Consider the following 23,996-nt stretch of genomic DNA (forward strand, 5'->3'; position numbering starts at 1 on the left):
CAAGGTTGTGTCTCTTCCTCCTTTCTAGCAGGGAGTCTGAGAAAGAGAAGGTGCTCTAAAATGCTGCTAAGCAAACATTTCATTTTGCTAAACAAACAATGTCTCAGAAGACACTGCCAGTCCTAAATGCTGTAAAGTGAGAGTATAAGCAAACGTATGCTTTTTAATGTTTTCAGTAGTATTACTGTTGTCATTCTGAGACTATTGCATGTGTAATATGGGATAAAAATAAATGAATAATTATGGGAGTTTCTAATTCTATAATCACTTATGTCTTTGAAAAACCAGGATTCTTGGCACAGAGAAAAGGAACTATAGAAGGAAGATTCAAATACACTGTAGTCTAGAGTTTTAATTGGAAGCATCAATATGACCTTGTGAGGTATTTTATTTTATCTTAAATATGTGCATATATTTCTTAGCTCTGATTACAGAAAAGGCCTAGAAACAAAGGCCAATCCAGCATCACTGAGCATCCCTTAGAGACCAGAGCTTCTTAGAGAAATGGCTAATTCTAGGACTCAGGAGCCAATCTCAAAAGGCTCCCACTGGCCAAAGATGGAATAATTTGAGCTTCATTAATGATAATAACTGAAATGGATTAAAACCCATCAAATGTTTAATTCTAAGAGTTCATAATTTTTTTAATAATTGGTCATCTTCAAGAGATGATAGAGAACCAATTAATCGTCTTAAAAACCATTAAATCAAAGAAAAAGCTCAAGAATTTATCCTGCCTTTCCTTTATGAACTGTATATGACTGGGTAATACCTAAACTCTTTCAACTATGATAGCACTCTTCAAACCACATGCACGTCTAATGGTAAAGAGTAAAATTCTAACTGGCTAGGAGGGTATAAGCACAGCCTTTAACCGATGAGTGGCTTATCTGACCAAGGGGTAACCCTTGGGTAGTGAAGATAAAAGAAAAAACAAGAAAATAAATTTGAGTAGAGACATCCAATGTTGTCCACTGGGGGAAATAGCTTTCACACAGTCAGTTCATCCAAGTCACTAAAAATATATATAAAAAACCAAGCAAACAGTATTAACCCCCATTCCCAAGGTGATCACTACACAGAGTTGCTACATGTTATTTAAAATGCCCGGTTTTCAACAAATATTGCAAAATGTGCAAAGAAGCAGCAAACCCATTTTCAGGAAAAAAAGGCAGGCAATACAAACTGATTCTAAAGGGGCCCAGATGTTAGACTTAACAGATACAGACTTCAAATCAGCTATTACAAATAAGTTCACAGAACTAAAGGAAACCATGTATAAGGAATTAGAGAGAAGTATGATGACAATGTTTCAGCAAATAGAGGATATAAATAAAGATAAGGAAATTACAGAAAAAAAGCAGCAAATAGAAATTTTGGAATTGTACAATAACTGAAAAAGTACAATAACTGAAATGGAAAATTCACTATAGGAGCCCAACGGTAGACACGAACTGGAAGAAGAAAGAATCAGAGTGCTTGAAGATAAATTGATAGAGATTATACACAATTTGAAGAATGGGGAGAAAAAAAGAATGAGGAAGCATGAACAGAGCACCACAGAAAAAGAGAAAGGCATAGAACAAAGATTTAGATAATGGCTGAAATCTTCCCAAATTTGATGAAAAACATTAGTAATCTACACATCTAAGAAGTTCAACAAACTCCAAACCAGATAAATATAAAGAGATCCACACCCAGACAAAATATAATCAAAATGTTGAGAAACAAAGAAAAAAATCTTGAAATCAGCAAGAGAAAAATGACTCATCACATACAAGAAACCCCAATAAGACTGACAGCTGACTTCTCATCAGAAGCAGAGGAAACTAGGAGGTACTAGGACTGAATATTCAAAATGCTGAAGATAAAAAACTGTGAATTAATAATCTCACATCCAGCAAAACTATCTTTCAACCACGAAGGTGGAACCAAGACATTCCCAGAAAAACAAAAACTGAGAGAATTTGTTGCTAGGAGATCTGCTTTATAAGAAATACTGAAAAGAGTTCTTCAGGTTGAAAGCAAATGACACCAAACAGTAGTTTGAACGCACACAAGAAACAGACTGCCAATAATTATGTACATAATTACAAAAGAGACTACAATTGTGTATTTCTCCCCCTTCTCTTAACTGATTTAAAGAGCAATTCAATGAAACAGTATGCATACAAGTGTATTGTTGGGCTAATAACAACATGTAAAATTTTATATATTTGATGACAGTAACACAGAGGAAGCAGATGAGAGCAAACCTGCCTTGTGCTGGAGTAGGGAAATAACACCAGATGGTAACTCAGACCCACAGAATATATGAGGTGGATGAAAAGTAGAAAAGTTAATATAACTAACTCCATAAATATGCACCTGCTCTCCTTTCTTCTCTCAGCTTCTTTAAAAGACTTACATAAGGGAAAAACTATAATAATATATTGTTGGGTTTCTACAATATATAGATGTAATATGGATAACAGTAGTAGCAAAAAAATGGAGAGAGAAATAGAGCTATACAGGAGAGGAGTTTCTTAATTTTGCTGAAAGTAGGTAAAAATCAGAAGTAGATTCTCTTAAGCTAAGAGCTATATTGTAAGCCCTAGAGCAAACACTAAGAAACTAATTCAAAATGTATAATTTAAAAATTATTAAAGGAGTTAAGATACCACACTGGAAGAGATTCACTTATTTCAAAAGAGGGCAGTAAAAAAAAAAAGAACAAAAGAAGGCATAAGACCTATGGAAAACAAAAAGCAAAATGGCAGGTGTAAATCCAACCATATCAATAATATTAAATGTGAATAGACTAAACAATGCAATCAAAAGGCAGAGATTATCAGACTGTATTTTTAAAAACTCAACTATATACTATATACTGTCTACAGGAGACAGTAGGTTCAACGATACAAATAGGTTGAAAGTAAAAGGATAGAAAGTGACACACTATGAAACAGCAACTATAAGAAAACCAGCCAAAATAGGCGGTAAAGCTGCAACAACAGAGGAAGAAGAATTGAAAGAATAAATAAACAATTCAAAAATGATAATAGGAGACTTCTTATCCCCTTTCAATACTAGATGGAACAACCAGGAAGAAAAACAACAGGGAAATAGAAGATTGGAATAAAAGTGTAAGCCAACTAGACCTGCCAGACATCTATACAACACTCCGCCCAACAACACAAGGCCGTCTTCTCAAGTGCACATGAAACATTCTCTAAAAGAGACCATATTCTAGGCCACAAACAACCCTCAAGAATTTAAAGTGATTAAAATCATGTGACTAAAATCCATTCCACAACTGAATGCAATCAGAAATCAGTAACAGAAGGAAATTTTGGAAATTCACAAATACATGGAAATAAAACAATACACTGGTAAGTAGCCAATGAAACAAAGAAGAAATCATAAAGGAAATCAGAAAATACCTTGAGATGAATGAAAACTAAAATACAACATACCAAAACCTATGGGATATAGCTAAAGAAAGCAGTGCTTAGAGGAAAATTTATAGCTGTAAATGCCTATATTATAAAAGAAGAAAGATCTCAAATCAATAACCTAAACTTCCATCTTAAGAACCAACAAAAAAGAGCAATCTAAACCTAAGCAAGCAGCAAGAAAGAAACAATAAAGATTAAAATGCAAACAAACGAAATAAAGAATAGAAAAACACGAAAGACAATCAATGAAAATAAAAATTGTTTCTTTGAAAAGATCCCCAAAATTGACAACCCTTTAGTTATAGTGACCAAGGAAAAAATGAGGGAACACAAAAATTACAAATGAATAAAAGGACATTACTATTGATTATACAGAAATAAAAAGTATTATAAAGGAATACTATGAACAACTGTACAACAACAAAGTGGATAACTTGGAGGAAAAGAACAAATTCCTAGAAAAACGCAAACTACTAAAACTGAAGAAAAAAACGGAATCTCTAAAAAGGCTTATAGCAAGAGATTGAATTGGTGATTAAAAACACTTCCAACAGATATAAGTGCAGACTCAAAGGACTTCACTGGTAAATTCTACCAAACATTTAAATGAGAATTAATACCAATCTTTGACAAACTCTTCCCAAAAAAAGAAAGAAAAAAAAAAAAAAAAAGGAGATAATATTTCTATGGGGCCAGGGGCCAGTAATACTCTGATACCAAAGCTAGACAAAGACATCATGAGATATCTACAGACCAATATTCTTTATAGCTATTGATGCAAAAATCTTCCACAAAATATTAGCAAACCAAATTAATAAAATAAAAAATAAAAGCCACATGATCATATCAATTGAGAAAAGACATTTTCCAAAATCCAACACTGTTCTGTCATAAAACTCATTCAACAAACCAGGAATAGAAAGGAACTTCCTAAACCAGACAAAAGGTATCCACAAAAAAAAAATCACAGCTAATATTATACTTAATAGTGAAAGACTGAATGGATTACTCCTAAAATTAGGAGCAAGAAAACAATGTTCTACTTCTTACCATTTCTACTCAACATTTCACTGCAGGTGTAACTAACCATTGTAATTAGGTAAGAAAAAAAAACAAGCAAACAAAATCAGCATCCAGAAAGGAATAAGTATAACTATCTCTATTCACAGATGATACGAATTTGTAGCAAATCCTAAGGAACCAACTAAAAAAAAAAAACTATTAAACACAAATAACCAGGTTCAACAAGGTTGCAGGATATAAGATTAACATACAAATTCAATCTATTTCTATACAACAGCAATGACCAACCCAAACATAAAAGAATGAAATTAAGAAAAGAGCTGCATTTACAATCACATCAAAAAGAATAAAATACTCAGGAATATATTCAATATTTAACAAAAATAGTACAGGACTCACTCACTGGAAACTACAAAACGTTGGAAAAAATTAAAGACAAAACATGCTACATTCATGGGCTGTTAAGACTGAATATTGTTAGGATATCAATACTCCCCTTATTGGTCTACATATTCAGCACAATTATTATTATGATCCAAGCTGCCTTTTCTGCAGAAATTTAAAAACATCCTAAAACTCATTCAGATATGCAAGGAACCCAGAATAGCCAAACAATCTTTAAAAGGGAGAACAGAGTTGGAAGAGTCACATATCCCAATTTCAAAACTTACTATATAGTTGCAGTGGTCAACACATTATGGTACTGACATAAAGACAAACATGTAAAACAATGGAAGTGAATTAAGAGTTCAGAAATAAACTCTTACATTTATAATCAGTTTTGACAGAGTGCCATCCAAAACAATTTAATTGACAAAGTACAGTCTTTTCAACAAATGGTGCAGGGACAACTGAATGTCCAAATGCAAAAAAAATAAAGTTGGACCTTTTCTTACATAAAAATTAACTAAAAATGGATCAGAGACTTCAATGTAAGTGCTAAAACTATAAAACTCTTAGAAGAAAACAGAGCAGTAAATCTTTATGGTCTTGGATTAGGCAATGGTTTGTTAAATATGATACCAAAAGTACAAGTGACAAAAGATAAAATAGATAAATTGGGATCCATCTAAATTAAAATATTTTGTACTGCAACTGATACTATAAAGAAAGTGGGGAAAAAAACACAGAATGGGAGTAAATAATTGTAAATCATATACCTGAAAAGGGACTGGTATCAGTTACAAAGAACTTTTGTAAGTCTTTAATAAAAAGGTAAACAATTATATAATCAAAATTATCATTATTTTATAACTATAATTTAAAATTTTTAAATGAGCAAAGGATTTGAATAGATGTTTCTCCAAAGAACATTTACAAATGGCTAATAAACACATTAAGAAGATGCTCAACGTCATTTGCCACTGGGGAAATGCAGATGAAAACCATAATACAGGGACTTCCCTGGTGGCACAGTGGTTAAGAATCCACCTGCCAATGCAGGGGACACAGGTTCAAGCCCTGGTCTGGGAAGATCCCACATGCCGTGCAGCAACTAAGCCCATGCGCCACAACAACTGAGCCTGCGCTCAGGAGCCCGCATGCTACAACTACTGAGCCCTAGCGCCTAGAGCCCGTGCTCCGCAACAAGAGAAGCCACCGCAATGAGAAGCCCGTGCTCTGCAACAAGAGAAGCCACCGCAATGAGAAGCCCACGCACCACAACGAAGAGTAGCCCCGACTCGCAGCAACTAGAGAAAGCCCGCGCACAGCAACGAAGACCCAACACAGCCATAAATAAATAAATAAATAAATTTTAAAAAATAATTAAAATTAAAAAAAAAGAAAACCATAATACATTTACAGTCAATTAGATACTCAATGAGATACTACTTTATACCCTTTAAGATGGATATAATGAAAAAGAGATAATAACAAATATTGATGAAGATGCGGAGAAACTGGAACCCTCTACATTGCCGTTGGTTATGCAAAATGGTGTAGCCTCTGTTTTTCTAACAGTTCGGCAGTTCCTCAAAAGGTTAATTTACCATAGAGTGCCACTTGACCCGGCAATTCCCACTACTAAGTATATATTCAAGGGAAATGAAAGCATACATCCACACAAAAACTTGTATGTAAATGCTCATAGCAGCATTATTCATAACAGCCAATAAGTGCAAACAACCCAAACGTCCAGCAGCTGATCAATGGATAAACGAAATGTGGCATATCCATACAATGGGATAGTCTTCAGCAACAAAAAGGAATAAAATACTAATATATGCTATGCCATGGATGAACCTCAAAAGTGTTACACTAAGTGAAAGAAGTCAGACACAAAAGACCACATGTTGTGTGACTTGATTTACATGAAAAATCAGAATAAGCAAGCTACAGAGACAGAGAACAGATTAATGGTTGCCAGGGCTGGGGTGACTGGGAGGGTGGGGGTGAGGAATGACTGCTAAGGGGTACACGTTTTTCTCTGGTGTGACAAAAATGTTCTGAAACCTAGACTGTGGTGATGGTTGTACAATTCTGAGAAGACACTAAAACCACTGAATTGTATACTTTAAATGGATTCATTTTACAGCATGGAAACTGTATCTGAATAAAAATGTTTTTACTTTGGTTAAAACCAAACTATAGTGTTGAAGGAAACAAACTGGATCTATAAATTATAAAAAGAAAAATGCGAGTGATTACTATGAAGATTTGGGATGATGCCTACTTATGAGAGAAGAGAGGGCTGGGATTGACACAGGACACAAGGAAGAATTTCAAGGGTGACTCATGAAGTTCTAATTCTTGACCTGGGTGCTACGGGCATTGTAATGGTGCACTCATTAAATCATATATCATATATATATAAATCATAAATCATATATCTGATTTGGGTGATTTTCATACCTTTGTTTTATTTTATAATAAAGACACTTTTTAAGGGACATTTTTGGATTTTTTTAAAAACAGGAATTTGAGGTTATATGCTAATCATCTGACTAAATTATTGTCAATATAATAATGAAATATCCTATATTTGCACTGTCCCATACAGTTACTGAGCACTTGAAATGTGGCCAGCACGACTGAGGAACTGAATTTTTAATTGATTTTAATTCTAACGAATTTAAATTCAAATTTAAATAACCACACGTGGCTAGTGGTTATTTAAATTCAAATTTAAATAACCACACGTGGCTGGTGGTTATCACATGGACAATGCAGGCTTAGAACATACAACTACTATAAAATTTTTGGCAGATATGTATTTTTTAAGAACAATGGATGAATAAGCTAACCTTTAAAATTTTAAAATAAAATGTACATATCGCAAAGATGGCAGCTTTGCGACAACCGTAATTTGTTTTTAAGTTTGCATAAACTTCTCAAAGAACAACCAAATAAACAAATATGTCTATATCTATATATAGGTATAAATATAGATATAGACATAGGTATATATGGTATACGTTATATATGGTATAACGTTGGAATCGGATGTTCTTGTCTTACTGGACAGAGTTCTTAATATGACAAGGAGCTCTTAACTGCAGTCATATCTCCAAATTTCATCCAAATTATCAAGGAAATGCAAATGGCCACCTAGTCTGAACACCACTGAAGTGATTTCTACAATACATCACCAACTCCCATCCCTGCCCTGTCACAGACTCCAAGAAACACCACTTCCTCCAGAATCTTGAACAAATCCAACTAGATCTAAAGCCTACAGTGTTTTTGTCACCCTCCAATTTGTTCCCCAGAGTGGGTCCTCAGTTCTCCAGATTGGGTTTTATGACTAGTTTCTATCACTAAAAATGGTCCTTAACATTCAATCACTCAACAAACAATGACTAATTATGTTAGGAACTATATTAAGAAACACATGAAAAGTACAGTCTTTGTCCTGAAAGAAATTATAGTCCAGAGGAGGATAAGCACCAAATAAATCTCCAGAATTGAGCAGTGTGTTGAAGAGCTAAATGAGTACAATTTACATACCTCCACGGCTGTACAGAAAAGGAGCATCTAACTCCCAGGGACAGAAAAGGGACCAGGGAAGCAGGGTGATAGTAGAGGCATCCCTGAGCTAAGTCCTGGAAGATAAGCAGTGAAGGGAGAGAGAGAAGTGTTTCAGGCAAAGAGAAAACATGCAAAGGCTCAAAAGCGCAAGAGAACTCAGAATCATGGCAAGTTCGGGTACTAACGCCCAGGACAAGTGGAGAAGTGAGAGAAGCTAGCACTAGCCAGACAGGCAGAGACCCAGGTCTGAAGCACTCTGCTTGCATGCGAGGGAGTCTGGATTTTATCTGGAAGGTGTAGGAGGCCAAAGAATTCTGAGCTCAGGAATAATGTGATTAGACCTGCATTAAAAAAAAAAAAAAATCACTCTGCAACAGTATGAAGTATAAATAAGAGAAAGTCTGAGATTGGAGACAGGACAAGCACTTTTAAAGAGCATTACAGCAATATGGGTGAAAAGACACGGCTCAAACTAAAGCAGAGACAGTAAGGATGGAGATGAAATGATGCACTGGAGGGATATTTAGAGCATGGAACATAAATCGACTGTACATGGGGGTAACAAAGAATAAAGAATCACGGTGAGCTCCAGGTTTCTTACGTGAGAAAAAGGACACTGCCATTCATCAATTAAAAAAAAAAAAAATACAAGAGGAACAAGTGCAGGTTTGAGAGTAATTTTGAGTTCTGAAACTCAGAAAGGTGGTAGTAAAATTAATAATATCAAATGTCCCCAGAGAGGTTATTAAGTAAGCTCAGCTCTACAGGCCGTAGCTCAGACTTACTGATTTAGAAGCTCTGGGGATGGAACCCAGGGGTCTGTATTTTAATCACCCTCCAAATGATTCTGATGTACGCACTAAACCTGGAGAAGCATTGGTCTTGCAAAACACTAGCGGTAATACTGGCAGAGGCCCAGGCAATTGGGTGGGCACGGATGATGACAGAAGCGGAGGTTTACGATTAGGAGCAGCAGAATCCAGGTTACAGGAGATTTACGGAATAAACTGGAGGAAAAGAAATGCAGACAGCACGCATAGACCCTTCTTTCAAAAAGCCTGAAGAGAAAGAGGAGACAGACTAAAAATAAAGATGAGCAAAAATGATGAACAGAATAAAGTCCTCCAAGTGCAAAAAAGGATTCAGAGCTCAGGCAGAGGAGCTGGCCTTGGAAGGGATGGTGGACACGAGTGGCTGGCCTCACCAGTCCACTCTCCGTCCTGGATACCAGAATCCTAATTTTGTTCTTCTCTGGGAGGAGGGCTGGAGGGCCATGAATCTTGAGTAGCCAAAGCCAGTCACTGGTGGATTAGAAATGGGATATATCATGTAAATTTGGCTAGTGAAGTCTTCTTGGAGGTTTCTTTTTCTCTCTGAAAAAAGACATAAGAAACATGCTATGGCTTGAATATTTGTGCCCCCCAAAAACCCTATGTCAAAGCCCTAATCCCCAATGTGATGGTATCTGGAGGTGAGGTCTTTGGAGGCTATTAGGGTTAGATTAGGTTAGGAGCATGGAGCCCCAAAATGGGATTAGTGTCCTTATAAAATAGGAGACTAGAGCTCTCTCTCTCCGCCGTGCGAGGAAACAGGAAAAAGACAGTTGTCTGCAAATTCATGAAGAATCAAATCTTCAGGCACCTTGATCTTGGTCTTCCCAGACTCCAGAACTGTGAGAAATAAAACGTCCGTTGCTGAAGCCACCCAGTATATAGCATTTTGTTATGGCAGCCCGAACCAAGACAAGAGACACCTCTTCTTACAGTCTTGGGTGCTTTGACATGAGGATGTCAATCTTGGAGCTAAAGCTGCCTGCCATCTTGAGACCAGGAAGGGACAAGCTTGAGGACAAAAGCTAACTCATCATGATAGGAGAACAGAAAGACAGAAAGATCCCAAGAGCCTAATGACAGCAGTTAGCTGGTACATGAACCAACTATAAAACCATCTTTCTTCCAGAGTTCTAGTTATATGAGAGAATTAAATTTACTTACTATTTAAGTTGTTCACAGTTGAGTCTTCAGTTATTTGTCAGCTGAAAGCATTCTAACTAATACAGAAAGAAAGATTTTCAGGAGATGGGTGTGGATGAAATTAACTTGGCCTACTGGAGACCTAGGAATTTGAAGGAGTTTCAGCCTGAAGTTCCACTTATTAAACAAAATGAAGCTCATGTAGTTCTATTTTATAAAGGGACTGGCCTTAACAGTTCTTTTCCACTTAAAAAAAAAAAACCTAGTATTTCTAATGATAACAATAACTAGTAATGAAGATAATGATGATGATAATTATGATGGTGCTAAGTAAGCTAACCTCATGGTTATTAAAGTATTTTTGAAAGGTAGGTATTTTATCCGTGTACTATTTACCTTCAGCATTCCATCTGACTTCAATAGTGAAACCACACCAATCCCTCTTACTTTCTGCTTACAATTTTCATGTCAGTTTCATTTTCCATACTTTCATAGTACACAACACTACACCACAATATAGTTTATGGAGTAATCCTTAACTTTAAAGAACAAACACTCTGAAAACAAAACAACTTGTAAAAAGATTTCTATTTTTATTTCCACATATTTTCTAAATCTGTTCCTCCATCTGTGGAATGATTCCTTTGATTCCTATCAGAGGGTGGAAAATCAACACTGTAGCCACACAGATAAACACCAGAGAAAGCATGATTGGAGCACAAATAACAAAAAGCACTAGAGTTGTATGCCTATTTCTAAGCAGTCCCCAAATGGTGAAAAAAAATTTTTTTGGAAGTTAAATTGTAAGTTTTTGAAGCCCAAAACATTTTCCTACAGAAACAATGTTACTATGAGTCATTCCATTACTAGGCCAGTCCATAAAAGCATTATGAAACCATATGCATAGGACTATTGTTTGAACTACCCCCAGGCAGAATAATACTTTTTCCTTTGGAAGATACATCCTTTTCTCCCTCCACCTTCCACCAGGCCCCGGGGGAAAGGGCCTCATCATGGACTCTGTTCCCTTCTCCAGCCTCATCCCTCACAACTCTCCCTCCCCACACACTGTGGTCCAGCCATACCACCCTCCTTCAACCTGCAGGGCCTTCTCCCCTCCAAGTCGTCGCTGTCATGCCCTTCCCGTCCTCTTCGTGGTCACCTCCGCTCGGACTTGCGGTCTCGGTTTAAATGCTGCTTCCACAGAAAAGCTGTCCCTTGTCCCCATACTGAGTCGTGTGGCCCGGCCACACTTCCCCACCACAGTCTGCATGCATCACACTGCATGGTACCCACTTTGCCAATCTCCCCCATAATCTCTGCCGTGTCGGGGATACATTTTATTTGTTATCTTAAGCCCAGAGATCAGAAAAGTGGCTGGCATTTGAAGATGTTTAATACATATTTGTTTGTATGAATGAATTTTCATAAGAGAAGGTACTCCAGGGGCTTCCCTGGTGGCGCAGTGGTAGAGAATCTGCCTGCCAATGCAGGGGACACGGGTTCGAGCCCTGGTCTGGGAAGATCCCACATGCCGCGGAGCAACTGGGCCCGTGAGCCACAACTACTGAGCCTGCGCGTCTGGAGCCTGTGCTCCGCAACAAGAGAGGCCGCGACAGTGAGAGGCCCGCGCACCGCGATGAAGAGTGGCCCCCGCTCGCCGCAACTAGAGAAAGCCCTCGCACAGAAACGAAGACCCAACACAGCCAAAAATAAATAAATAAATATTTTAAAAAAAAAAAAAAAAAAAAGAGAGAAGGTACTCCAATGCTTTTTAAACTGGATCTATGGAATACTTAACCTGATCTATGGTCATTACCAAGGACTCAAGAGGTTTTCCAAAGGAGACTTCTCCACTTCTGAACTTATACCTACAGCTTGTTCATATGCAGGAGGCTCACCTATCCAATTTCCTCCACACTGCTGGTTTATAAAGTAACTTAAATGGAACATTAAAATTCTCGCAAGCAGGAATAAGCATATTTTCTAATAATACCTTTCTCTCTTTCTTGCAGGTAATGTCATTCATTCTCGTGGCTTTTACTTCCTATAACTGATGAAGTGCTGATTCCCAAATTTGTATCTCTAGGCCTGATTTTCTCTTGAGTTGAAGATCCAAGTGTCCAGCTGTCTATAATTTTCAACCTGTATGTCCCACAAGGACTTCACTCCATCTCCCAGGCCCGCCCCACCCTTTCTTTTCTCCTGTGTTCCCCATTTCTGATACAGACATCAACATCTAGGCACAGGAGCCTGAAACTCAAGTTCTCTCACCCTCGCTACTTAAAGACTGGGCCATGGACCGGCAGTGCTGTTCGTCTCCTGGAAACCCAGAGTCGCTGGCCCTACCCCAGACCCGCTGCATCAGGAGCTACCTTGACACAAAATCCCCAGGCGATGCATGTGCACACTAAAAGTTAAGAAGCATCGACCTACAACTCCTCGTTCTCCCCACCCCTACACATCAGCTCTGTCGCTAAGTCTACACAGGAAACTGTCCCACATACGCTCCTTCCATCCATTGCTGTCATCACTGCCTTGATGTGAGCCACCAGCTCTTGTTGGGGACACTGCAGTGGCCTCTCAGTCCATCTCATTCCTCTAACCATTGGCTCTCAGCCAGAATTTCAGAAGAGACATTCAGTTGCACAGCTATGAATTTTGAGAGAGACCATGTGGTTGAACAGCTTCTGTGCGCCAGGCTCTAAGGCACAATCGCCCACCCCTAACTTCAGGAACCCCCCAGACAGGTGGCAGGGGTTGACTGATACACCCAAGACCACAGTACGGTGCTGAGTCAACTCGGAGCGCGGCGCCGCAGCAGCGCTGGGCTGGGTGGGATGTCCCGCCCCGAGCCGGCTGCTGCTCTCGAGGGAAGACAGAGCCCAGGAGCAAGAGGCGAAGGACGCAACATGGACGAGGCAGAAGAGTCGTATGTCACGTTGAGACGAAGGCAGTGGCTGGGGGTAGCTACCGCACAAGAAACAGAAAACAGAAAATGGCCCCAATCCCTTAAAACCTCGCTGGAACTGGGAATTATCTTAATTTCCAGTACTTCTGAGAGAATAGAAGGGGTAACCCAAGGCTGATTTAAAATGCACTTCTTTGATTACCCATTTTTATTACTAATTGTACTCCTCACTAGCTGCTAAAATTCTCTGTCCACCTATGTCCTAAATCTTGACAGTTTTTTCCTCATTAAGTTTGAGAGAACTCCTCCGGTATTACAGATATTAACCCTCAGTCACACTTGATATGAGCATTTCCCCCAGTCCGTTATATTATTTTTCCATTGTGAACAGGTCTTCAATTTTATATATTCAAACTGATGATCTTTTCTTTGGTGAGTTTTTCATTGCTCCAAATTCTGAGTTATCAAACTTTCACAAATCTGATGAGTAGTACACCCTATTTTCTACTACTTTGTCTAAAATGTGATTGTAAAAATACCTCGCTCTGGATACCAGCTAGACCTGATAAAGACATGATGTGCATAAACATTCACACATAGCCATTAACCTTCCTCTTCCAATCCTACTCCCACCCCTTTGCTAAGATACAGCCAGGGAATTTGCTTTCATCCCAACTCCTCGCTTATTTTATTCAAATTCCCTCACACTACAAGGCTGGGAAGGCAGCAGCTGGAACAGGTGTCCTGTGCACTATCTTTAGAGATAGCCCTGAGACACCCACACCCTCTATAGAAGAGTTAAGAATGAATATTTTAAGGTACATATTGGGGACAGAAAACATTTAAGGGATGCTAAATTTAAAGTACTGGTGGCAATAGTCACTGCTATACTTTCTAAGCCCCTAAAACTAGAAATCAAATATCTAGGAATTCTTTAAGGGTCTGCCATGCCATAGCCCTTTGACTTCATGTTATGGAAGACAATTTTCAAATTGAAAAAAGGGCTTAAGGAGCCTTCTACACTGCTGGTGGGAATGTAAACTGGTTCTCCATGATGGAGAACAGTATGGAGGTTCCTTAAAAAACTAAAAATAGAGCTACCAAACGATCCTGTAATCCCACTCCTGGGCAAATATCTGGAGAAAACTATAATTCAAAAAGATGCATGCACCCCAATGTTCATTGTAGAACTACTGACAATAGCCAAGACATGGAAGCAACCTAAATGTCCATCGACAGATGAATGGATAAAGATGTGGTACATATATACAATGGAATACTACTCTGCCATAAAAAAGAAGAAATAATGCCATTTGCAGCAACATGGATGGACCTAGAGATTGTCATACTGAGTGAAGTAAGTCAGACAAAGACAAATATCATATATTGCTTATATGTGGAATCTAAAAAAAAAAAGATACAAATGAACTTATTTACAAAACAGAAACAGACCCTCAGACATAGAAAACAAACGTACAGTTACCGGGGGCAGGGGGGAGAAGGGGTAAATCAGGAGTTTGGGATTAACATACATACACTACTCTGTATAAAACAGATAACCAACCAACAAGGTCCTACTGTATAGCACAGGGAACTCTACTCAATATTTTGTAATAACCTATAAAGGAAAAGAATCTGAAAAAGAATAGCTATATAGGGACTTCCCTGGCGGCCCAGTGGTTAAGACCTCACCTTCCAATGCAGGGGGTGCAGGTTCGATCCCTGGTCAGGGAGCTAAGATCCCACATGCCCCACGGCCAAAAAACCAGAACAGAAGCAATACTGTAACAAACTCAATAAAGACTTTCAAAAGGGTCCATATCAAAAAAAAATCTTTAAAAAAAAGGATATATATATATATGTATACATATGTATATATAGATATATAGATATATAACTGAATCACTGTGCTATACACCTGAAACTAACACAACACTGTAAATCAACTATACTCCAATTTTTTAAAAAAGGGAAAAATTCATGAAAATTAATTACCAAATTTAAATAAATAAAAAGGGCTTCGTCTGTGGTGGTTTGCAGCTGAACGTGACTGACCCCCATGGGAATGCGGAACTCAGAGGGCAGGGGCGCGGTCTAGATGTCACGATGCGGGAGCACACACACGCTGCCATCAGTGAGGGACCAGGGATCCTCAGTGTTCCGCAACGTGCAGGGCCACCCTGTAGGACAACAACCTTCCCACCCCAAATGCCAACTGCCACCCCACTTCAGCTGAGAGCCTTACAGCCCAAACGGCCTGCTCGCAAGGTCTGGTGCAGACACGTCTCCTGACTTCCACCGGTTCTACCCGCCCTGGCCTAGGTACTTGTTTTAGGGTGGGGGGGCCAGCCCAGGAGAAGACTGCGAGGTGGGCCTGGCTGCACTGGATGTCCTCCTTACCCCCCCCCCCCACCGTGGGGTCTCTCATCTCACCACCCAACCTGGCCTGCATGCGTTCAAGCAACATCCCCACAAGGTCCTGGCTTTGGCTACCCTCTTCTCTGATCCACCAAATCCTGCTTCCTTAGATCTTAGAAAATACTTGATAAACACTAAGATGTTCATCTCATGATGACACCATGCATTCCTCTTCTCAGGGATACCTGTATTTAAGGCGTAAACCAAAGAAACCATTCCTTACCATCTCCTCTACCGCCACCCTGGTGCGAGCTCCTCCCACCTTTTCCCCTGGATCACCGCAGTATTCTTAACTAGTCTTCCTGCTTCAACCCTCCAACTTACAGTCTGTTCTCAACAAAGACCTGACCTAAATGAGAGCCTATCATTTCTTAGCCCCAAACTCTCTGACAGCTCCCTAGTTCACTCAGAATAAAAGCCGAAGTACCTCCAGTGCCCTGCAAGGTCACGCATGATCTGAAATGAGGAAAGCTGGAGGGCAGTAAATCGGGAGAAAGAACAAGAGTCCACTTTGGTTCTGTTAAATTTGTTAGGAGACAGTCAGATGGAGCTGCCAAAAGGCGTTATCCTTAGACCCTCAGAAGGGAGCTTCAGGTTTGGTAAGTGGGTCTCCACTGGGGGTGATTTTGCCCCCCAGGAGATACTCGGCAATGAGTGGTGACACTTCCGGTTGTCACACCGGGGACAGAGGGGGTTCTACTGGCATCTAGTGGGTAGAGGCCAGAGATGCTGCTGAACATCCTGCAAGGCACAAGACAGCCCTGCAACAAACTGTCATCCAGCCCCAAATGTCACTAGTGCCGAGGCTGAGAGAGCGTGGGCGAGAGACCTAAACACGGGAGACTTACTCAAATAGGTCATATTTAAAATCGAAAGGGCGAGGGGAGAAAAAGAGGACTAAACCTTGAGGAGCTCCTCACTGAGAAGTCAGGCAGAAGTGGAGGAACCAACACAGAAGACTGAAAAGGACCAGCCAGAATGGGAAAAGGAGAGCCAGGAAAGGGTGGTGTGACAAAGGCCAAGAGCAGAGGGGTCCCGAAAGGAAGCAATGGGCAACTGTGGTCAATTGCGTGGAGGACTGCTGAGACGCCAGGTAACACGGGAGGGGCGAGAGGTCTGAAAGCCCGGAAGCGGGATGCTGTGGGGAGTGCGATAAAAGGCACCTGGGGGGCTACTGGCAATTCTGAGGCTGCAGAGTGTACGCACCACTGACGTGAAACCAACACGCAGGTAGCTGGGCTCACCCAGTCCTGAGTGTTCGCCAGGCAGGAGATCAAAGGGGTGCACAGGGACGGGGGGAATCTGCAGGAGAGTAACTGGAACTGGGGCAGAAGCCTGGATAAGGAAGGAACTGATGACCACAGGGAACTCCTGAATAGAGAGAAATGGGGCGGGGGGTAATGAACTGAAAGTCTCAAGGAGTCATAAACACTTTCCCACATCAATAAATATAATTCTCTACCATGCTTTTAATTGCTTCATAGTAATATAGCCTATTTCTGATATTATTAAAGTAAATGTGATTTTACTTTAAGAAGAAATAGCTATTTACCACCTGAATACTGCCAACCATCCTACTTACTCTTCCAGACAAGAATCAAATGGCATTTGTGGAAAAGATCGCATCACTGTGAAAGATATGCTAAATAACAGACCTGGGTTAAACTATGAGCTCTTTCATTTACTAACGTTGGGACCCTGGACAACTTAGCTAATGTCTCTGGACCTCAACCTCTCTAATTAACTGATTGTAGGAGGCAAAATAATGACACCTCCCCCAAGGATATCCACGTCCTAATCCCTGAAATCTGTGAATATGGTAGGTTACATGACAAGGGGGAATTAAGATTGCAAGTGCCAATCAACTGACCTTAAAATGAGAGTATCCTGGATTACTGAGATGGGTCCTTAACGGGAGAAGAGGGATGAAGAAGAGTCAGAACCAGAGAAATAGCATCCAAAAGACTCAATCTGCCACTGACATTGGAAGGAGGCCACGAGCAAAGGAAGTGTGGGCAGCCTATAGAAGATGGAACAGACAAGAAAACGCATCTCTACTGAAGCTTCCAGAAAGGAATGCAGCCCTACCAGCTCTCAGTAAGACCCATTTTGGGCTTCTGACCTCCAGAACTGTAAGATAATAAATTTGTGCTATTTCAAGGCATGAAGTTTTTGTTAATTTGTAACAGCAGCAACAGGAAACTCATACACAGGTAAAACAAATCATCCATAGACTGCTGTGCAGATTAGCCAAGATAACACACATAAAGGACCTAACAGAATGTCAAGTACATAGGAAGCATTTAAATAGCTGCTATTGATACTGTCAGTGCTAATACTATTAGTAGCACTAAAACCAATAGTAATCAACCCAAAGAACACTGACTCAGTTCTAGAGTTTACTCAACTCTGTGACCTAAGATATCATATCTAACCTCTGCAGGACTCCGTTTTCTCACTTACAAAACAATATGAGGGAGCCTCAAATAGATGACTTCTAAAGTTTCTTCCAGCTCTAAAATTTTATGATTCTAAAATCTAACTCCTTAATGTCACATTCTACTTATTGCTAATTAACTGATTCAGAAAATCCTATTAAATAAAAATAGTAAGCCAAGCAGTTTTCATTTTATGTTTCAACATTTTCAGTATTTTATACTGCTGAGTTACAGCCTTATTAAGTTGAGTCATGGCATAAAATCACAGGCCTGCAAGCAAGGAAAAATATCTAAGTCATCCTGCTACTATTTAAAAGCCTTACAGTCAAACAATAATATTACTAGGATCTTCTCAAATAGCTCAAAGTATATCCCTACATATTACCTCATATATTCTTTTTTTAACAGCTTTACTGAGATATAACTCACCTACTATACAATTCACCCTTTTAAAGTACACTAGTCATTGATTTTAGTATATTCACAGAGTTGTGCAACCATCACCGCAAGCCATTTTAGACTGTTTGCATCATCCTGAGAAGAAGCTCCCTGCCCATCAGGAGTCACTCCCCATGCCCCCGCCTCCAATTCCCCCAGCCTACTCATCTACTTCTGTCCCTATGGAATGGTCCATTCTGGACATTTCATATAAATGGAATCATACAATATAACGTTTTGAGATTCATCCATGTTGTAGCATATGTCAGCACTTCGTTCCTTTTTTCTTGCTGAATAATATTCCATTGTGTGGATATACTACATTTTGTTTATCTATTCATCACTTGATGGACATCTGGGTTGTCTCTACTTCTTAACTATTAGGAATAATGCTGCGATAAACATTCACGTACAAGTGTTTGTGTGAATGTATGTTTTAATTTCTTTGGGGTATATACCTAAGAATGGAATTGCTGGGTAACCCATGGTAACTTGATGTTTTTAACCTTTTAAAGAACTGCCAAGCTGTTTTCCAAAGTGGCTGTCCCCTTATACATTCCCAGCAGCAATGTATAAAGGTTGCAACTTCTCCAAATCCTGACTAACACTTGTCATTACCTATCTCTGATTAGAGCCAAGTAGTGGCTATGGGTGCTGCCTTCTGTGGTTGTGATTTGCATACCCCTATGACGAACGCTGTTGAGCATCGTGTCATGTGCTTACTAGCCATTTGTAAGTCTTCTTTGGAGAACTGTCTATTCAGATCCTTTGCCCATTTTTTAATTGGGTCATTTGTCCTTTTTACTGCTGAGTTGTAAAAGTTCTGTATAAATTCTGGATACAAGTACATTATCAGATATATAATTTTTATGTATTTTCTCCCACTCTGTGTATCTCATCTCATCTTAGTGCAGCTACTTGCACTAAATAAACAGATGCTGTGTTGCTATCCCCATTTTACAGATAGAATTGGCATGTCATTAAACAGACTTGACAACTGGCTGACTCAAAAGTAAGCTTACAGCTGTGCTCCTCGTTTTATTCACTTAAAGATGAATGAATATTGATATTCATTCATTGTTATGAATATACACCGTTATCAATGTATGTTGATAACACTGCGGCAGAATGTCCACGAAGTCTCCCCCAGTTCAACCCTGATGCTATCTTGTATCTATAACCAGACAATGTTATTTCCAAGTTATATCAAAGATGGTTCCTTCATTCACTGGAAAAAATAGTTATGAAGTGTTATGTAGCAGGCACTGTTTGACTCCTAGCTCAGGATGCATTCCTGAACATGACCAAATCCTTACCCTCATTAGTCTGATAACTTGGCAGTATTATGCAAAGTCCCTAGCCCTAAAAAAATTTCTTAACAGCAAACAATCCAAAGAAAGAAATTTTTCATCTTAATGCTTAAAGATCCACCCTCAGCTCAGAAGAAACACTACAGATTTTAATGTAAGCGATATCCTGTTTTTCAAAAAAATCCAAAGTGCCAAACTTATTTTGTGGCCTAGGACGACCTTGTTTTTGAGTATTGGCCTTAATAGGCCATCCCTTGCTTCTTATAATCCTTTTTATAATGCAGCAGTGCTTAGATTAATGACATTTGTCAAAATGAAACTTGACTAGAAGAGGAAAATACTCTCAGTTTTACCTTTAATCAGAAAAACCTGAAGGTCCCGACTCTATCCTGGCCAGTTCCTACTCCATGCTGAGCAAAAAAAAGTTATACTAGCTCCATTAAACATAAAAACAAAAATACAGAACAAAAATCCACTATCTTACAAAGGCAGTTCTAACCTTGTCTATCAAAGCATTCCTCGTACAAAGCAGAGGGACCACATAATCCTCAGAAGACTGAAGGCCCAGCCCTAAGGGGCCCAGGCAAACTTTAAGTTTCTTAGACTGGTGGTTTTTCTCTTAAAGTGTTCCCATCAATGTTATATTCCAAACTATAATACATCTATGTTCTTTTGTTATAAAAAAACCATTTACCATTCTTAATGAGGGTCAATATACGAATGTGTTGAGAAGGAAAGACAGAACTCACGGCTTATCAGTAACTCATTGCTCATCCATCTTTACCGTGCAAATTTAGTAAATTAACTAACAGCCAGCAAGTAAAGCTAACGCTGGGGAAGACACGCCTGCCTCCTAGTTTTGAGTGCCCTCAGCACGCCACTTTGTAACTGGAGGTTCCCACACTCCCTTCGGCTAGAGGTGCCTAAGGATTAACGAGGCACAGCTCAGCTGGGGGAGCGTGACCCGAGGCGACCCCAGGCACGGCCGGCTGCAAGCAGCAGCCTCCCGGTTCAAGGCAGGCCTTTTCCACACTGTGACCTGGGAGGCGTCTCGGGGTTGCTCTGCGGGGGATCAGAGAAGAGCTGTAAGTGGGCAGAGCACCGCACTTCACCTGTCTTACGTACTGGGCCTCCACGGACATTTTCTGAAGACTGCAATCAGGCTGCAACGAAAAGGTCTGAAAACCTTAAGTCTAGAGGAAGTCTTGGCCAGGCAGACAACAATGTGCATCAGATCTGAAAGAGAGGTGAGGAAGAAAGGGGAGAATGAATAATGAAGCCGGTGGGGAGCAGAGTCAAAAACAGGAAAGGGTGTGGAATAAGCCAGGGGTCAGGGTCAGGCCTTTATCCACTGAAAAGAATGCCTATTGTGGAGTGGGTGCGTCTGCTTAAAGGAGCAGCCTGGGCTCCTTCACCCAGCAGCACTCAACTGCTCAAACCTTCAACTCCAAAGTGCCGCTTGCGGGCCCCAGTCTCGCCTTGTCCTTGCTCCCCAGATCCCCGGCCTCCGCTGCCCATCAGCTCCCCGCAGAGCAGCCGACGGTGAACCATCAGAAAGTGAACCGGCGATCCTCTGATTGGTGGGTGTCCTTCCCACGACACCTGACCCAAACCCTAATTCCTCAGGGCAGCGTGGACACACCACGCCTCTCTCCTCTCACTCGTGCGCCGCGCCCTGGCCAGGGCTCTGCCCGGGCTGCGTCCGGACCCACGTGCGCTGCTGTGTCCTGATGACGCTCGAGTCTGCTGCGAGGTCGCCCCTTCCTGTTCACGCTACCACTCTCTGACCCTTGACCCTTCTTCATTTCTCTCTTTAACATTTTCTCACTGTCCGCAATGATCCCTGTTTGCCGTCTGCCTCCCCCTAGGAGGAAGCTCTACCAGGGCGGGGACTTTGTTTTGCCCACTGTTTTGGTCTTGGGAGCCAGACCACTGAGAACAGTGGCTGGAAGACAGATGCTCGCCGTTTACGGAATGAGTGAATGAGCAAGTCCTGGTGATCTGAAGCGCGTTTAGCCTCCAGCTTTCCCCCAACCCCCTCTCCTTCGCACCTGGCCCCTCAGCCCGGCGGCCAGCTTTACCTCCCGTCCGCTGTGCCCTAGGACCCGACCGCCCGGGTCTGCAGTCGCGCCTCTGCCTGAACACTCAGCTTTCGCGCTGGCCTGTCCTTCCCCTCAACCAGCCTGAGGACTGACTTCTTCACCCGCACACCGCAGCCACCCAGAGGTCACTGCTATGAAGAGCCCCAGCCGTGCCAACGGGGGACTCTGCAAACACACGGTCCCCCACCAGGAGCCCATCCATCTTTTTTAGGGCTCTCGATCCAGTCCCTCTCTCACAGCCGACAGAAACAATTCCAGGCTTCCATCACTTTCTTCACGCTTCCTCCCCTCCCCTCCCCTCCACTCAGTAAGTGACATCACCTCCACAGGAACAAGAGAGGTCATGAGGTCAGACTCCCTCAGTTTCCTCCGTCCCTCTGATCACCGACCACACGCCCGCTCTCGCCTCCTTCCTGGCAGCGTGGAGGGCGGATGTCCTTCTTCCTGCCCGAAGCTAACCCCAGCCAGAGCTCTGGAAGGCACGCGAGCCAGCCCACCTCCTCAGGGATCTACCCCATCACTGGTCCACCCGCCCCCTCCCCATCTTCACCTTCCCCTTCTCATCAGGCTTCTGCCCCACTGCACGCAAAGGCTCAAATCTCTCCCATCACAAAACAAATGAACAAACAAAACTAATATACTGCCCCAGACGTTAGGTCTCTCTCTTGCCTTTGTCCTCTTTTCCCTTTTCTCTTCGCAGCCAAGTGTCTTGTAAGACAACGTGAACTCACTATTTTTACGGCTCCTCTTCCCCACTCCCAACTCACTGCTCGACCCCCTGAGATCTGGATTTTGCCTGCAAACACAAAACTGCTCTCTCCAAAATACATGTGACTTCTTAGCTGAAAATCCACTAAGAATTTATTAAACCTGTCAATTTAACATCGACATCTTGTCTTGTCTCCTGGCTTCAGTGACATTATTAAAGTGCTTGTCTCCTGGCTTCAGTGACATTATTCTTTCTTGGTGCTTGACTTTTTTGGACCCTTCTTGGCAGTCTGCTTTGCTATCTACTGTGTGATCTGAGAAAAGCCTCTCTGTGTGGTGTAGCAGTTACAAGCCCGGGCCTGGGCTTAGTCGGCTTGGGCTGCTGTAACCAAGTACCATGACTCGGTGGCCTCAAGAGCGTAACTTCACTTCCTCCCCGTTCTGGAGGCTGGCAGCCCCGCACGGTTGGGTCCTGGTGAGAGCGCTCTTCCTGGGATCCAGAAAGCCTGCTTCTCACCGCGTTCTCGTGTGGCAGAGAAAGCTCTCTGGTGTCTCTTCCCCTTCTCGTGGGGACACCAGTTCTGTAGGATCGGGATCCACCCGCAACAATCGCATTTAACCTTAATCGCCTCCTTAAAAGCCCGATCTCCAGCACAGTGACAAGGCGGGTTAAGGCTTCGACGTGAATCTGGGGGGACACAATTCAGTCCATAGCAGCCAACAATAACTGCACTTTAATTAAAGCATGGTAAAGCTGAATGTTATGCAACAATAACTGTCCAAGTACAAGAACTCTAAAGCAACAGAGAAAATGGGTATCACATGAAAATATCAGGCTACAAAATTTTATATCAACATGTAAAACATACACATATGAAATAAAAAGGAATATATCATAACCGTCGTCAGAGTGAGGTTCCAGTAAAAGAGCTTATTTCTAAACTCTTGGCTAAGCAGTTTGAAAAATAAATTTCCATAGAAAGACTATATAAATGAAAAACTTCAACTGAACAAAAAAATCACTAAGAACCATTTCAAATCTAACTTTCCCTGTTTGTTTCCTGCTAACCTCATTGCCATCTGTATTAACTAGGATATAGGCCAATCTGCTGTGACAAAACCAAGAATATAGTGGCTCAAATGAAGAGGAGTTTGCTTCTCTCCCATGTAACAGTTCAGGGGCAGACAGGTGGTCCCGGGAAGGTCCAGGGACCGAGGTTCCTTCTGTCTTGTCCCACCACCCCCTGTGGACACTGCCCTGGCCTGCAG

General features: G+C 41.1%; 1 protein-coding gene across 43 annotated transcripts in view; it reads right to left on the reverse strand.

Moving 5' to 3' along the window:
* ZNF438 (zinc finger protein 438) overlaps nt 1-23,996 on the reverse strand; it is a 213,670-nt gene that overhangs the window by 177,791 nt on the left and 11,883 nt on the right. For 2 of the 43 annotated variants that reach the window (XM_059909590.1, XM_059909609.1), the window contains exon 2: nt 21,043-21,153. The exons of 37 other annotated variants lie outside the window; for them this stretch is intronic. In XM_059909590.1, coding sequence (XP_059765573.1) covers nt 21,043-21,059 — 17 coding nt within the window. In that variant the 5' untranslated portion in view covers nt 21,060-21,153. Of the gene's footprint in view, nt 1-21,029; nt 21,154-21,998; nt 22,190-23,996 lie in introns of those variants that run through there. 4 more of the 43 variants (XM_059909656.1, XM_059909620.1, XM_059909601.1 and 1 more) reach the window with 3 other exon arrangements.

The sequence above is a fragment of the Balaenoptera ricei genome, chromosome 2 (assembly GCF_028023285.1).
Source record: "Balaenoptera ricei isolate mBalRic1 chromosome 2, mBalRic1.hap2, whole genome shotgun sequence".
NCBI classification, from domain to species: domain Eukaryota; kingdom Metazoa; phylum Chordata; class Mammalia; order Artiodactyla; family Balaenopteridae; genus Balaenoptera; species Balaenoptera ricei.